A 17,277-nucleotide genomic window follows, 5' to 3' on the forward strand; every position below is an offset into this window, starting at 1 on the left:
CTACAAAATCAAGATAACCACAGTCACTTGACTCAGAATAAAGCTGTTCATATGATCTGGGACATTAAGTCCAATTACATCCTCCCACCATTGCATATTTTCTCTCTAAACACTCTAAGACAGGGAACAGAAAGAGGGGAACCTAGTTCAGCCATCCCAGTTCATATTAATTTAAAATGTTAATGTATACAGCTAACTGCCGGAAGTGGCATTTAGGCTAGATAAATTATCATCAATAGCTCTTTGAAGCTAAAGGAAAAGCTGATAGTGGTTTATTCCATTCATTGTTTAGAATTTATATGGTTTTTAAATTTGTTAGCTGAATGCCATATAGATCAAAAGTCTTTAGTGCTTTATTCGGAGCAGTTCCCTATTATTTAATTCAGGTTTTACTATAATAATATAAATTTTTGGAAGAAAAATGCAACTCAGTAAGCCTGCACTGGCAGCCAGGATGGAGAAGATCTCTACAGCCACCATATATTTTCCCTTAGTACTTAAATAAGCTGGGAAAAATGACGACCAAACAGCACAGAATATTAGCATGCTGAAGGTGATAAACTTAGCTTCATTAAAAGTATCAGGCAGTGTCCTGGCTAGAAAAGCTACTATGAAGCTCACGACAGCCAAGAAGCCCATAAAGCCGAGGACACAGTAAAACATGACATTTGAGCCTTCATTACATTCTAATATAATTTCTTCAGGCAAAGAATGCATGTCAAGATTTGGGAACGGAGGAGCGACAGCCCACCATGTTATACAAATAATTATTTGAAGAAAAGAGCAGGAAAAAACGATGGAGTTGGCCAAGGGTTTCCCCACCCACTTCCTCATTTTGGAACTTGGCTTGGTGGCTTTAAAAGCGAGAACCACAATTACCGTTTTAGCCAAGACGCATGACACAGCTATTGTAAAGATGATGCCAAAAGCACTTTGTCGAATAAGACACAACACTTTCTCAGGCTGGCCAATGAACAGTAAAGCACAAAGGAAGGAGAGCAGGAGAGAAACAAGGAGAGTATAAGTGAGATTCCTGTTGTTGGCTTTGACAATGGGAGTATCTTGGTACTTTATGAAAATTCCAAGCACCAATGTTGTGATTAAAAAAAACAAAAGTGCAAGACTGGTCAAACTAATCCCTAAAGATTCCATGTGTGACAAATAGATAATCTCCTTCGGAAGACATCCATCCTGTCCACGATTTGGAAATTGTCCTTCTGGGCACTGAATGCAGTCATCCATATCTGAAAGAGAATTCATGTCTAGCATTAATATGTAATATTGCCAAAGTCATAAAAAAGTCAATTAAGATGCATCTAAAACAGACATCTTTAATATTTTCCATCACTGAATTATGTTGTTGGCTGGGAAGTATTTCTTTACAAATTGTTCATTAACCCCATTGTATAAGTCACTACCATATATCTGAAATGCCAGAGGAAGGAGAAATTATGATTTTTAAAAGGACATTCTTGATATTTGGTGCTGTCTGTTTTATATGTAATGTATTTTACCCATATGTATAACCTGGTTTCTTATAGTTTTAACAATGTAACCAAAACAATGTATATCAGAGATTATACATGACTATATTTTCCTCTGCAGATGCTACCATCATGATTTAACTGAACAACCGTTAAAATACAAGGTCAGCTTTGCACCTTACATACTGTGTGTGTATGTGAAAGAGGGGAGGAGGGAGAGAAAGAGGGAGAGGGAGAATATTTATGGTCCATAACCAGAAAACAAAACTTAGTTTTCAAGACAGTGTTGACTTTTAGGGGAGTAGTAAAGACTGGTTTACCATTGCTTTCTTCCCAAGACCAGACAGTCAACGTCACCTAGCTGATTTCATATCATAAGGTGGGACTACAACTCATGTCTCCTAGATTCTAGCCTGGTGCTATATCACATTGGTTCTCATATTTTTGGTTCTCATATATATTCACATACATACATACATACATACATACATACATACATACATACATACATACATACATACATACATATTTATATGAATAAATTGGTTCTCATATACTGTATATTGCCTACTTCTTAAAAAAAGTTTTATACTGTCATAGCAGAAACTCTAAGCATAATCTTTGAAAAAGCTTTCAGGACAAGCTCCTATGGTCACTAGCCAGTCACCCATATCTTCAAAAAGGGAGACCCCAAGCCTAGCTGATAATTACAGACCAATCTCTTTATGTTGCATCACCTACAGAGTCATGGAATCAATCATAAACCAATCTGTTATCCTCCACTTAGAAATGAATAATCAATTCTCTAACAAACTGTTAGGACTCAGGAAAATTTATCCTGTAATCTACAACTCTTGCACTGCAAAAACTTGTGGATTACATAACTCGATCAAGGCAAAGAAATAGATGCAATTTACACAGACTTCTGTAAAGCTTTTGATTCACTAGTACTCCATAAACTACTTCTAAAACTAAAATCTTATGGCATCTCTGAATAGCTGCATTCCTATCAAACAGGCAGCAATTAGTCAAAATAGGGAGCACCCTATCAAATCCTGCACCAGTTAATAATTGTTTTCCCCAAGGCAGTGTTTTAGGACCAACAGTCTTTATACTTTTATATAAATGACCTTTGTGATCATATTACAAGCAATTGTGTTCTCTGCACTGACAATGTTAAATTATTTAATACCACCTACAATGCTGCTACCCTTCAAAAAGACCTTGACTATGTGTCAGAATGTTCAAACAATTGGCAACTTCAGATCTCAACCAACAAATGCTCTGTCTTACACATTGGCAATAAAAAAAGTCAGAACACAAAATACAAGTTGGGTGACCTTGTAGATGACCCTCACTCTGTCAAGGACCTTGGAGTATTTATATCTAATAATCTAAGTGCCAGAGCCCACTGTAATAACATTGCCAAAAAGGCATTAAGAGTTGTTAACCTAATCTTGCTTAGCTTCTTCTCTTGTAATATTGTACTACTAACCAGAGCATACAAAACATATGCGACACCACTTCTCGAATACAGCTCATCTGTTTGGAACCCTCACTGCATATTGGATATTAATACAATTGAGCGAGTCCAGAGATATTTCACAAAAATAATTCTCTGCTCCTCCGCTTGCAACAGAACACCTTATGCCACCAGACTTGGAATTTTGGGCTTAGACAAGTTAGAACTATGCCGCCTTCGATCTGACCTAAGCGTAATAAAATTATCCACTAAGATGTCCTACCTGTCAATGACAACTTCAGCTTCCCCCACAACAATAGAACAGCACGTAAGAGATACAAATTTAAGGTAAACCACTTCAAACTCAACTGCAGAAAATACGACTTAAGTAACAGTGTAGTCAATGCCTTGAATGCACCATCTTCCCCAAACCCCCAAATCTTTAACCTTGGATTGTCTACTGTCAACCTCACCCCATTCCTAAGAGGTCTCTAAGGGGTGTGCATAAGCACACCAATGTGCCTACCATCTCTGTCCTAATGTTTCTTTTTATTTGTATCCTTTCATGTATCCAAAATCATGTTTATACTTATATGTTATACATGATTGATGAAATAAATTAAAAAAAAATATTTTTTTTAAAAAAATGCATTTGTATCTGTACCTATCTCAGTCTTACACAACAAATATTTCTGACTCATCAATACATTAGGTGTCTCACCCTCCTGATTTGAAATCTTCCCTTTTGGACAAGGAAAGCAATCATAGCAGCAAAATGGCAGCCCTTCCTTTTTTCTCTTACTAAATCCTTTAAAGCAGTTGTCATTGCATATTGAAACAGGCCACATCTAAAGATAAAAAAAATATATAGAAAGGCATCATCTAAACAAGGATAGATGTATCAAAATTCATGCTGCAGGGAAAAATGACTCATTAAATAGAAGGTGTTACAAGATGCAAAAGAAAGACAAGGGATGGACTTACCTGAATTGAAATGTGTATGTGGCAGCTTGCAGTTTGGTCTGGATCAGTAGTGGGTTTCAGGCGGTATGCCCCAGTACGGGCGTACTGGTCGCTGCTAGGAGTAACAGCCACTGTACTGTACCACCTGCCTGTCCTCGTTCCTTACCTGTATTTAAGCCAACAGTGCCATTTGCGTGTGCACGAACAGCATACGGTGCCTGCGCAACACTCCACTGAGCAGCTGGAGCATCACAGGGTGGTGGGTATGCATGCACATGCAGCACACATGGTCATGATGAATGCCAAGCCCAATTGCTGCATACTGATTGCGATGGGATCCGGAACCCACCACTGGTCCAGTGAAAGGAAGAATGTTACTGAGAAATTTGTAGCTAGAAAGGCATAATTTAAGATTTCAGTGGTACAGGTAATCTATGGTATGATAAAGCTAAGGTTAATGTAAATATTAAAAATAGGTTTGTTAGATTTACTGAGGATACAAGAAGGAATATAAATCTAGGCTGTTCTTTAAAATAACTGTGTAGCTCTCAGGATAGGAAGCATTGGATAGAAGCAGTGGTGGATTGCAGGCGGTACGGCCCAGTGCGGGTGTACGAGAGCCTGCCCAGAGCACCTGGTACCATTCCAGTTCAGTGCTCCAGAGGGCCCACCCACCCGCCCGAGTTCCTTATCTGTCCTTTAAGCCTTTGATGCTTCCGTGCATGTTCATGGCACGTAAAGCACCTGCACAACGCTCCACCGAGAAGCTGGAGCATTGCGAAGGCTTGCGGAGGCTGCACACACTGTGCATGTGTCCGCGTCTACCGTGCATGTCCATGTGGGTGACGCTGGGCTCGTTCCAACCATGCCGGTTTGAACAGGATCCGGAACCCACCCCTGGATAGAAGAGAAGTGCATACTAAATGATTGACTTACTTTGAGATATTAGAATTTTGTCAAAGAAAATGAAGAGTAACAGCAGAAGAAAAAGTGATGGTGGAAGGATATTCATATCAATGAGTTTGATATATATATACTTAGAAAGATTTAAAGTAGATAAGAGAACGTAGTGGCTCAATGGCTAAGATGCTGTTCTTGTCGATCAGAAAGGCTGGCAGTTTGAATGCTTAGCGCCGCATAACTGAGTGAGCTTCCATTACTTGTCCCAGCTTCTGCCAACCTAGCAGTTCGAAAGCACATAAAAAATGCAAGTAGAAAACTAGGGACCACCTTGGTGGGAAGGTAACAGTGTTCCGTGCGCCTTCGGCATTTAGTCATGGCAGCCACATGATCATGGAGACATTTTCAGACAGCGCTGGCTCTTCAGCTTTGAAACAGAGATGAGCACTGCCTCCTAGAGTCAGGAATGACTAGCGCCATATCTGAGAGGGGAACCTTCATATCATCTAATGTAAGACTTAATTTGAAATGTAATTTGTATCACAACATCATCCACAACATAATCTCCTTATGACTCTAAGCAAATCATTTTTTTTCTTTTTTCTTTTTTAAAGATCTGGAAACCCAAAACAAATGCATTAGCCCATACCTGATTGAACCTGCTGGGCCATACAATATTGTTCTCATCAATGATGAATGAAGCATTTGATGACACATACGGGTCTATTTTTCCAACTTTGACTCTAAGAAAAGATTGGTTTGGAAATGTCCTCCAATTGATAACATCAAAGGCAGCCATTCTTTCACCATTTTGGTCAAAAGAAATCTTTTCTCCAGCACTGTTATTAAATGAAACTTTTCTTAGAAAGTGATGTAACTAAGATATAAATGGAGAAAATTCATAAGGATGACTATTTAATAAGTGAGAGGCATGTGCTACTTTTAAGAAGAAGGAAGGGAGGGAGGGAGGAAGGGAGGGAGGGAGGGAGACACATGTGCAGGAGTTACAAGGTACAAACAGGAATGATCAATTATTCTATTAACAATGTATATGGGAATTTAATAGTATAACAGCTTTACTCAATCTTTCATTACTATCTTTGCTATTCCTTTTGTTAACGCTGTGCAAAGCATTAAAGAGTCCCTGTCCCTAATCAAGGAGAGGAGCAACTTAGAATTAAAGAGAAATTTCCCGACAATTAGAGCAATTAATCAATGGAACAACTTGCTGTGAATGCTCCAGCACTGGACATTTTAAAGAAGATGTTGGATATCCATTTGTCTGGTGTAGGGTTTCCTGCCTAAGCAGGGGGTTGGACTAGAAGAACTTCAACGTCCCTTCCAACTCTGTTATTCTATTCTATTCTATTCTATTCTGTTCTGTTCTGTTCTGTTCTGTTCTGTTCTGTTCTGTTCTGACAGATTTTCCAGTTCATGAGCTTTTAGGATGAGGTTTTTAGGAATTAACATAGGGATGAATTGACCTTGTTATAGTATAGTGTACAACAGTTGTTATGACATTGCTGAACCAAAAATTTCCATGACTGTAAAGTTATCTAAGCGGGCACAGATACCAAATCCATGCAATTAGATACAATTTGTAACTTCTCTGAATCCCCCCCAAAATCTTAAGTGTCCTCATTTCCATGCTAGGAAGATCTGGGAGACAAGCCTTGCTGAGGTCCTATTTCAAAAGGAGTTTCATTTACTGGGATTATGTAGCAAAACCTTCTCAGTTGCATCACCTGTCCCATGGAACAACTTGCCTTCATATATAAAAGACTACTTCTCCCTAAACTCTTTAAAGAGTTTCCATAAAGAAATAAAAGCAGCTTTTAACAATGGGAACTAAAAGTGAACATGGGTATTGTAATAGATCCCTGAATTTTGTAACAAGAAGATGCTGGTTAGAGACTAAACAATGAGGAAGAAAAAAAAATGTGCAGCTGTGAATGACTGTCGGGGGGGGGTATGTTTAAAGCTGTATTTGTATGTCTTATTAAGAAATGTATAACCAATAAAGATTATTTTTTTAAAAAAAATTAAAAGTCGCTTCCAATTGTTTACGATGTACTCTGCTGGTTAGAATCTATTCCCTGTGGTGACAATGTATATTTCTTTTTACTATTTTCTTATTTTTAATCTGGTTATATGCTGTGAACAGCTCATATTATTTTAATTAATAATAGGAAATGGCTAATATTTCTTCATGCAGGCAAAAATAGAAGATTCTGTGTTTGATTTGTTTAAGATTGCAAATCAGCTCTAACCTCAATTCAATAACATAAACATAACATCCAAGTTTAGGTCATTTGTCTTGATCCTAACAGTTCATGAAGGAAACCAAGCCACCATGATATCCCTTAGAGCTGTAATTATTTAATGTTTGTTAAATGATTAAAGTAGACATCATAATAAACATTCTAATAATCAGTTAATGTAAGAAGAACATGAAAGCTGGAATGAATGGTTCTTTGTACTCAGTCATATCTAATCCGTTTGACATAAGAAATGAAAGCTTTAGGTGAAATAGAAAGAAAGAAAGCCTTTCATCCAATCTTATTTCCTAAGTAGTTTCAAACTTGTTACATGTAGATATTTTCCCTTCCGTTTTACCTGCCATGAATGTTGATTGAGAAGCTTCTGCTGTTTTGACAACCTGTGTCGTTTGGAATTCATCAAATGTCTTAAGTGCAGGGCGTGTGCCACAGTATGGACGGCATTGTAGATACTATAGCTGTGAGCAGTCATCGTCGTCTCAAAAACAGATTCAGAGAGAGTGTCTAGTTTCTCCTCTCCAGTGCAGGTCCTCTCAGGTCTGTCACTTGAATCTGGGTTAGAGAAGGAGCATCCAAATACACTTTCCCAAAACAGCTGGAGAAAGCCATCTTCTTTTTCTGAGCTAGGTTTTCTGGTCTGAAGAAATGTTTGGAAACCTGATATCTCCTCAGAGTGAATTGCCAAAGCAAGAGCGCCATGAAGGAAGTTTATGTCTGTATTCCTCTGAAAAGGGAGGGATGTGAAGTCCATCTGGGCTGTCATGATCCAAACTTTACTCTCAGCCTTAGTTGATCTGTCGTATTCCGAAAATGCAATGAGCACTCTGAGAACTAGCATTGTCTGTAGTTCTCCATGCATGAATAAGACATTGTAACTGCTTCGCTCAGTTATCTTATAGGTTTCAACCCCCTTTTCCACAAGGCTAAAGGTGTTACTCGAAAAGCTATGCTTGGGTAGGTTTTGAATGAAATCAAAGCAAATGCCACTCTGGGAAAAAAAGGGAAGGACTTTCTGCACAAACCTTTCCCCGTTCTCATCTTCAACATAAAGCACCCCTATCCACGTCCACCTGAAATATAGAAGTAACTGAAGAATTCCATTGTATTGATGGATCCAGTTGGGAAACATCTGTTGAGCAAAAACTTCTTCCTCTTTGTTATCCATCGCTGGAGAAGAACCATATATGAGCTAAAGGAGATTTGAAAAGGAGATCAGGTTTGCAAAATGCATTAATATGTATGTGTGTGCATGTGTGTTTGCATATGTGTGTATATAGACACACAAACACAAATTAACACAAATCCAAAAGGCATAGAGAAATAAAACAGAAAATATACTAACATGTAAATAAAGAGCAAATTTACCACATATGTACTATAAACTATTATAATATTATCACTTATTGAAACTGAGTAAACCTATAAAATCCATCCAAATTTGGTTTTTTAAAAATGTGATGCCTGTCTCTAATGTCTTGGTATTTTAATTTTAACTGTGATTTCTTTTAAAGTGGTCATTAAAGAGGCCATGTTAATCCACATTTTAACTGTTATATTTTCTTTTCCAGTTTCAGGCAACTATGATTTTAGCTCCTGAAATTAAATAAATAATATATTCATTTTTTTAAGCTTGAAATTTGCTCCCCTAAATCAATGCAGTAAGCCTAATTTTGGGAACACTCCATTTTTATTTAATGATGGTACATATTCACAAGGGACGTGGTGTCTTAGTTGCTAAGATGTTGAGCTTGTCGATCAGATAGGTTGGCAGTTCAGCGGTTGAAATCCCTAGCACTGCATAAGAGAGTGAGCTCCTGTTACTTGTCCCAGTTTCTGCCAACCTAACAGTTCGAAAGCATGTAAAAATGCAAGTAAAAAAAAAATGAACCACCTTTGGGAAGATAACAGTGTTCCCTGCACCTTTGGCATTTAGTCATGCCGCCCACATGACCATTGAGATGTCTTCAGACAGAGCTGGCTCTTTGGCTTTGAAGCGGAGATGAACACCGCCCCCCTAGGTTTGGGAACGATTAGCACATATATGCAAGGTGAACCTTTACCTTTACATAGTTCACCAAAATCTTACACAGAGAAGGGGATGGCTTTATTGCAAGAGCACCATAAAAAACCCCACAAATCTTGTATTAATTTGGATGAATAAATTGGATTTATATGTGCTAATCTGACAGGAGTCAAAGGTCAAGAGCCAAGGTGGCGCAGTGGTTAGAGTGCAATACTGCAGCAACTTCAGCTGACTGTTATCTGCAGTTCAGCAGTTCAAATCTTACCGGCTCAAGGTTGACTTAGCCTTCCATCCTTCCGAGGTGGGTGAAATGAGGACCCAGATTGTGGGGGCAATGTGCTGACTCTGTAAACCGTTTAGAGAGGGCTGAAAGCCCTATGAAGCGGTATATAAGTCTAATTGCTATGCTATCAATGATGTATAAACTTCTAGTAGAGTTCTAGTATAAAAGACCAAGAATTTAAGAGCCTGATTACAATACTGAGAAAAGAGGACTGAAGTAAAGTTTTTAAAATGTGATTGTCAGAAATTTACACTCTGAGAGAGGAGAAATTATTAATTATAAGGAAGAATATTTGGGAAAAGTCAAGTGCAGTTCCATCTCTCTCTCCCTTTTCCTCTCCCCCTCCCTCTCTTCTTCCCTCCCCCCTCTCTCTCTCACACACCCTATCTCTCATCTACCTACCTACCTACCTACCTACCTACCTACCTACCTACCTACCTACCTACCTATCCTCTATTTATCTATCATCTATTTATCTATCACTTATCTAAAATCACCTGTATTTCAGGTAGAAATACTTGCAAAACACGGCTTTAATAGATCAAGGTAGAACTGTACTCTGCCTTCTAGACCAGTGGTTCCCAACCTTTTTTTGGCCCACAATGGAACTTCCAAAATGTAATCAGTAGTATGTATAAATAACAATGCATAATCAAGAAGAAAGTAAAAAGGAGAAACAGAATCCTGAACACAGAAAAGTGAATAGAATAGAATAGAACAACAGTGTTGGAAAGCAATAGCAATAGCAATAGCAGTTCGACTTATATACTGCTTCATAGGGCTTTCAGCCCTCTCTAAGTGGTTTACAGAGTCAGCATATTGCCCCCACAGTCTCGGTCCTCATTTTACCCAGCTCGGAAGGATGGAAGGCTGAGTCAACCTTTGAGCCGGTGAGATTTGAACCGCCGAACTGCAGTTAGCAGTCAGCTGAAGTGGCCTGCAGTACTGCACTCTAACCACTGCACCACCTCAGCTCTTGAAAGGATCTTGGAGGTCTTCTAGTCCAACCCCCTGCCTTGGCAGGAAACTCTACATCACTTCAGACAAATGGATATCCAACATCTTCTTAAAAACGTCCAGTGTTGGAAGATTCACAACTTCTCAAGGCAAGTTGTTCCACTGATTAGTTGTTCTAACTGTCAAAAAAATTGTCCTTAGTTCTAAGTTGCTTCTCCCCTTGATTAGTTTCCACCCATTGCTTCTTGTCCTACCCTCAAGTGCTTTGGAGAATAACTTGACTATTCTTTATTGTCCCAGTGTGATTGGACACACAAGGAATTTGTCTTTGGTGCATATGTTCTCAGTGCACATAAGGAGAATAAAATACATTAATCAAGCATAAAAAGATCAAACACTTATTGATAGTAAAGGTTACTCATAAGCTGTCAAATTGTACCAGGAAACAAGTAAAAATAATATAAATTGAAAGATACAAGCAACATGGTTATAGTCATAAGTGGTTATAGTCATAAATTTAGTAGTGAAATACTATTAATGAGGAAACAAAGGTGGACACCAAGAAAGCCCAGGAGAACCTAGAAAGCTCTTACCTGTGGAACCTTGTAGAGACCAAGGATGGTGGCCATATGGAGGCAGACATTTGAATCAGGTCCTCCAATTACTGCAGCTGCATTGCTTCTAGTATCACACTTGTAGTTTGGAATGAACCTCTTCCAGGTAGATAGAAGTTCCATTGAGGCAAGGTAAGTTGAGCTTGCACTCAAGTGACTGTTATAGATCTGGAACCCCAGAGTGATATTTGGCAAGATGTGAGGGTTTTCATTGATTTCTTTTACTGCAAACACCAGCGTCAAAATATGTTGGTAATTCTGAGCCAAAATCCTACAAAAGGAGGTGTATTATTGGGGAGAAACTCAGTGATGAAAACAAAGGCATCATCTAAAATGATGGGGTGTTGTTGTTATTTTTTGTTTCGAACAAAAAAAACATGTCCCCTTGCACATATGTGCTAGTTGTTCTCGACTTTAGGAGGCAGTGCTCATCTTCATTTCAAAGCTGAAGAGCTAGCACTGTCCGAAGACGTCTCCATGGTCATGTGGTCAGCATGACTAAATGTCAAAGGTGCACAAAACACTATTACCTTCCCACCAAAGGTGGTCCCTATTTTTGTACTTGCATTTCTCTGTGATTTCGAACTACTAGGTTGGCAGAAGCTGGGACAAATAATGGGAGCTCACTCTATTACACAGTGCTGGGGTTTCAAACTGCTGAACCTTTCTGATCGACAAGCTTAGTGCTTTAGCCATTGAGACACCACATCCCTCTATTTTTAGAACTAGCACAATGCATAGTTTGGATGGGATACTTTTCTGTTTTTTAATATGTTTTTTTTATTTTGAATATTAATAATACAAACATAATACATATAAATCTAAATACAAGAAAGGAAAGAAAAATATAAATATTACAGTGCACCCCTCCCCCTAGAGACCATTTTTATTACTTATATTTCTTCTTCTATACCAACTTAAAGATATATAATATATTCCAATTGTGCCTTTATCCCTTCCAAAACAACTTATATTCTTGAGTAGCTTTATTCCCTATGCCTTCTACCAAGACTGTTTTTACAAAAACCCCGCACATTTCATTATAATTGTTAACTGTAATCATCCCTTTTTAAGAGTATAGATAGGTGGCATAGTTTTTTTGTGGTTCAATAAAGTTAAAGTTTATGTAGAGTTAAAGATCACTATATTAGAAGTGCCATATTAACAATATGGAATAGATGTTTGTCTAGAATGTATAAAGGTACTCCAAATTTGTGTTGTTTGAAATATGGACCATTTTATTTTGTTTGGTAGACTTTAGAAAAGTCAAAAAGCTTTGGGTTAAAATGCATAAAACATAAAGAATTTTAAACACAAATACATAGTTGAACTCTGGACTTGTTTTGACAGAACTACACAATTAGAGAAGGACCATGGAAGATCATCTCTGCTCCAAGACACAGAAATGAGAAGTCCCTGAAATATCTACAGCAGAGGGATAATTGGTGAAGATGACAGAATGAGCAGAGATGGCAAAATTAATTGATTTGCTTACAGAAAGATCAACAACTACATTTATTAGTGATTGGAAACCCCTTATGGACTTTTTTCCTAAAAAGGAAAAAATAAACTTTCTTATGGCTTTGATGATTAGAAATAGTACATTAAGGACAGAAGGAAATTATGATGTAACCTTAAGAGAGAGGGTAAAATATAAATTAGTTATAACTGTTAAAAAAAAATATAAGAAGCCACTTCTTTATTATTTTCTCTTTCTTTCCAAATCCTTTTTGTTTGTTTCTTTTCACTTTCTTATTAATTTTCTCTAGTTTTCTTTTGTCAATTCAAAATTTGCATTGTTATTATTCTGTTGAAAATGTCTTTAATAAACATGGCATTTTTTAAAAGAGTGTATTACACGGCATCTGTTTCACTACAGGCTGCATTTCTCTTTTCATATAAACCCAGCAACAACTCTCTTTTGTCATACATTTTCCTTTATGTGTATTTTTTGAAACTCTCCTCTATCTAATATAAAGGTGCCCTTGAGCCACCTATGGTCTGACGTAAGCATAGTACACAATATTATCCGCTACAACATCTTACCTGTCAATGATTACTTCAGCTTCAATCACAATAATACATGAGCAAACAATAGATGCAAACTCAAAGAAAACTGCTCCAAACTTGACTACAGAAAATACGACTTCAGCAACAGAATAGTCAATGCCTGGAATGCACTACCTGACTCTTTTATTACATCCCCAAACCCCCATAATTCTAACCTTAGACTGTCTACTGTTGACCTCACCCCACTCCTAAGAGGTCTGTAAGGGGCATGCCTCAGTGCACCAGTGTGGCTACTGTCCCTGTCCTACTGTCTCCATTTATTCTTACTCATTTACTGTGTTCATATTTATGTTTATACTTATATCTGTTATCTTTTGCATGTTTGACAAACTAACTAACTAACTAACTAACTAACTAACTAACTAACTAACTAACTAACTAACTAACCAACCAACCAACCAACCAACCAACCAACCAACCAACCAAATAAATAAATAAATAAATAAACAAACAAACAAATAAATAAATAAATGAATAAATATATTTACTCAATTACTTTTTCTAACAATATTATAGCAGTAAAATTGTACTGCTTATTTTAGGATTTCTCTCTCTCTCAAATTCTCCTTCCAATCAGCTTAGGCAGTTAGTTAGATTGACTACCTTAGATTTTCCATCCATGTTCAACCCCACCTTACCTATTCTGAGACTAGCCAAAGTTGATTAAGTGTGTCCCTTGAAACTACATGAATTCAAATAATGGAAATAATACAATTGGTATGCCAAGAGGCACCAGGCAATATCCATGGCTGTTGGGTTTCTTGGATATAAGAAGGCTTTTCTCTGTACAAGACATAGCTGAAATGTGTGAACTTGTTCCAGAAGACAAGATAAAAAAACCACATAATGTTTAAGTTACGATAAAGCAGTTTTTGGTTAGACACCAGAAATAATTACCTAATGATAAGAACTATTTAATTATAAAAAAGACTGCATCAGGGAATATTTTCATAGGGAAAAAATCTTTCCAGATTGACCAGAGAGCAAACAAAAAAATGTTTAGCAAGTGGCAAGATAAAATAGCTTTATTGTTCTGGCATAATACTTATTTTAACATGTTTTAGTTTTGTTTCTATCTGGTTTCTTTTACTGATGTATTGCATTTTATATCTTTTTTATGCTTTTATGCTTTCAACTGTACGCCATCCAGAGTCACTCTGAGAGTAAGAGAGTAACTAACGTTGACAAAAATAAATATTAAAAGTGATATAGATCAGATTAAGCATGATTAACCTAATCTAGGGGGGAAAAGATGTCATACTATAAACTATGAATGATTACTTCTTCAGAACCAAATTCTATTAATACAATACCTCTTATGTTCTTTTTTGAGAACTTCCTTACATGATATCATCCAAGAGATCCAGCGAAGGGGCTGTTTTAAAGGTTATTGGACGTAAAAAGACATAACTCTGAGACATAATACCAGCAATGTTGAGTTCCCCTGAATGGTAATATTTATGAAGAATAGGAAGAAGAATTTGTATTCCTAGCAACATTAGTACCAATATAAATGCAACTGTCATGCTGCATTAAATCTACTTTCTTGAAAGTCTTTTAGCCAGCTTTGTTGGGGTAGTCAAAGAGATTTCAGTATCATAAAAGCTGGATAATTATTCTCTTACTAAAAAGGTTGATGCAAAAGTTCAGGAACATATTTATCTTGATTGCTGTCCCACCTCTAAGTGGCAGAGGCTGGATTATTGCAACAATTTAGTCTTAATAGTTTTACTGCAGTCCAAGGACTCTCTTTAGTGGAAAAATGAAAAGATCATAATAATCTTGATAATTGCAGGATAGATTGAATTGACAATTATTTAGAACTCCCAGTGTTTTGTTGACTCTAGATGAAATTAGTTGAACTTGCCTCCTGTTTGAATCCAGGGGGTAAAGGCCTAATGCATTCAGTACGATGGCAGTTAATTGCAATGAATCCAGTACATTATAACATAGACCACATTGGATTCATACTTAATGTTCAATAATAGAATCAGCATAGAGCTGGAAGGGACCTTGGAGATCTTCGAGTCCAGCCCCCTGCTCAAGCAGGAGATCCTATATTATTTCAGACAAGTGACTGTCCAATCTTGCCTTAAAAACCTCCAGCGATGAAGCATCCAAAATATTTGAAGGTTAATTGTCCTCACTGTTATGAAGTTTCTCCTCAATTCCAGGTTGCTTCTCTTCTGGATTAGTTTCCATCCATTGTTTTTGTCCTGCCCTCTGTTGCTTTGGAAAATAAACTAACCCCCTCATCTTTGTGGCAGCCTCTCAGATAATGGACTATTGCTATTATGTCGCCATTAGTCCTATTTTTTTCTCTAGACTAGCTAAACCCAATCCTCCAACTGGTCGTCATATGCTTTAGGCTCCTAGCCTTTTCAGCTTCATATTATATATTGATTAGATTAGGTTTTTACGAGATTGGATTATCACATTAGATACGTCATGTCATGTTTTGTATTGTTGTTGTTGTTGTTTTTGTTGTTGTTGTTGTTGTTGTTGTTATACAATTGTCTCACAGCAGCCAGTTGTTTTGCCGGATTTGGCATTGGTTACTAGTCGGCCCCACCAAGGGGCCTAGGACATCGTAACGTATTTTCGTAATATGCGTGCAGATCCAAGCAGTGTGGTTTTTTGCATTTGACTGATGGTGATTTTGTCAATTTTTAACTGTTTTAAATGTAATTCCAGTGCTTTTGGAATAGCACTGGAATTACCACTGCTGGTTTGGGCCATAGTCGTTGAATAAGTTTCAATAAGTTGTTTGGGCATATCCCTTCAAAACAACAGATAAGCAATAAGGCAATAAAGATATTATAAAGATAACAACAACAACAACAACAACAACAATAATAGACATCGCAATACCAGGTGAAAGCAGGGTCGCTGAGAAGGAACATGAAAAAATCGCAAAATACCAGGACTTAAAAATTGAAATTCAACGACTATGGCACAAACCAGCAGTGGTAATTCCAGTGGTAATTGGCACACTGGGTGCTATTCCAAATGCACTGGAATTACATTTAAAACAGTTACAAATTGACAAAATCACCATCAGTCAAATGCAAAAAGCCACACTGCTTGGATCTGCACGCATATTACGAAAATATGTTACGACGTCCTAGGCCCCTGGGTGGGGCCTGACTAATAACCAATGCCAAATCCAGCGAAACAACTGGCCGCTGTGATACAATTGTACAATAATAATAATAATAATAATAACAACAACAACAACAACAACAACAACAACAACTCCGCCGTTGCCAGTCCCAAGCCCAGATGAGAAAGTAGGAGGGTTGGGGTCAGGTTGGCAACTGGCCCCATAAAAAAACCTCCGCCAACCCATACAATATGGTGAAAGAAACGAATAAAATTTTATACCGCATCGGTCATCGTGCAGGTTAACAAGGGCCGCGGCGTATGTTGGGGTCCCTGGACATCCGTCAACAAGTGGGCTACAAGTGGACCAGCCAACAAAATGACAAAAATATAGTGCAGATGAAAACCGTGCCATAATGGCCTGTTACTACAACTCAGAGCCAGAAAAAAGAGGTTATTTAAAGCGGATGTATGAATTATGGAAAGAACAATATCCAGATTCAAATGTTAGTGAACAACGACTAGCAGATCAAAGGCAATTTATTATACGGAATAAAGTGTTTAGTGAAGTTGAACTTGAGGAAATTCAAGCAAATTGCAAAACCAAAAAAACAATATCACAAGCAGAAATAACTGATATTCAAGACACAACTAAAGACATTATAGTAGAACTCCCAGAAGAAGCTCTCGGGGAGGAAATAACACCACCACCACTGGAACCAGTTATCACTGAACCAACTGATGAACTAACTCAAAAACAAAAAGAATTGAAGGATAGGATCATGGAGCATTTTCTGCTTAATGAGGGAAGGCAACGTTTACCATCACTAAAAACTGTGCCTAAGAAAATTTTGGCCCCTATCATGAAAATGGTTAATGCAGTGTTTTCAACAATTGAATCAGGATCCATCTTGGAAATGAACCAGTTAATGTACAGCGCAGCTGTAATAGTCACTAATGAACTAGGCATTAAAATCAAAGTACCTAGTCACACAACAGAAAAAGCATCAAAGCCAAAGTGGAAAATCCGATTAGAACAAAAAGTCAAAAAATTAAGGGCAGATGCTAGTAACTTAAAGAACAGGCATGAGCAACGGCTTAAAAACAACAAAACCATAGATCGGCTAATCAGAAGATATA

General features: G+C 37.5%; 1 protein-coding gene across 1 annotated transcript; it reads right to left on the minus strand.

Annotated features, from left to right (window-relative positions):
- Positions 1-345: 345 nt before the first annotated feature.
- LOC148046479 (vomeronasal type-2 receptor 26-like) lies at positions 346-14,504 on the minus strand. Its single transcript, XM_087712044.1, has 6 exons — positions 14,380-14,504; positions 10,945-11,122; positions 7,426-8,277; positions 5,459-5,686; positions 3,668-3,794; positions 346-1,244 (listed from the first exon to the last, which is right to left on the minus strand). The coding sequence occupies exons 1-6, from the start codon at positions 14,454-14,456 to the stop codon at positions 346-348; spliced, it is 2,361 nt and encodes a 786-aa protein (XP_087568170.1). The 5' UTR covers positions 14,457-14,504.
- Between the last annotated feature and the right edge of the window lie 2,773 nt (positions 14,505-17,277).

This window comes from Thamnophis sirtalis, unplaced genomic scaffold, assembly GCF_051295495.1.
Source record: "Thamnophis sirtalis isolate CommonGarterSnake01/CBP01778 unplaced genomic scaffold, rThaSir2_p1.2 scaffold_4, whole genome shotgun sequence".
Classification (NCBI taxonomy): domain Eukaryota; kingdom Metazoa; phylum Chordata; class Lepidosauria; order Squamata; family Natricidae; genus Thamnophis; species Thamnophis sirtalis.

Bases quoted from the DNA above. Each gene is read 5' to 3' on its own strand.
- LOC148046479 (XM_087712044.1), bottom strand. From the start codon at position 14,456: ATGTCTCAGAGTTATGTCTTTTTACGTCCAATAACCTTTAAAACAGCC. The intron at 11,123-14,379 runs GTAAGGAAGTTC...GATCTATAACAG, and splicing joins GATCTCTTGGATGATATCAT to TCACTTGAGTGCAAGCTCAA. The intron at 5,687-7,425 runs GTAAAACGGAAG...TTTATATCTTAG, and splicing joins TCAATCAACATTCATGGCAG to TTACATCACTTTCTAAGAAA.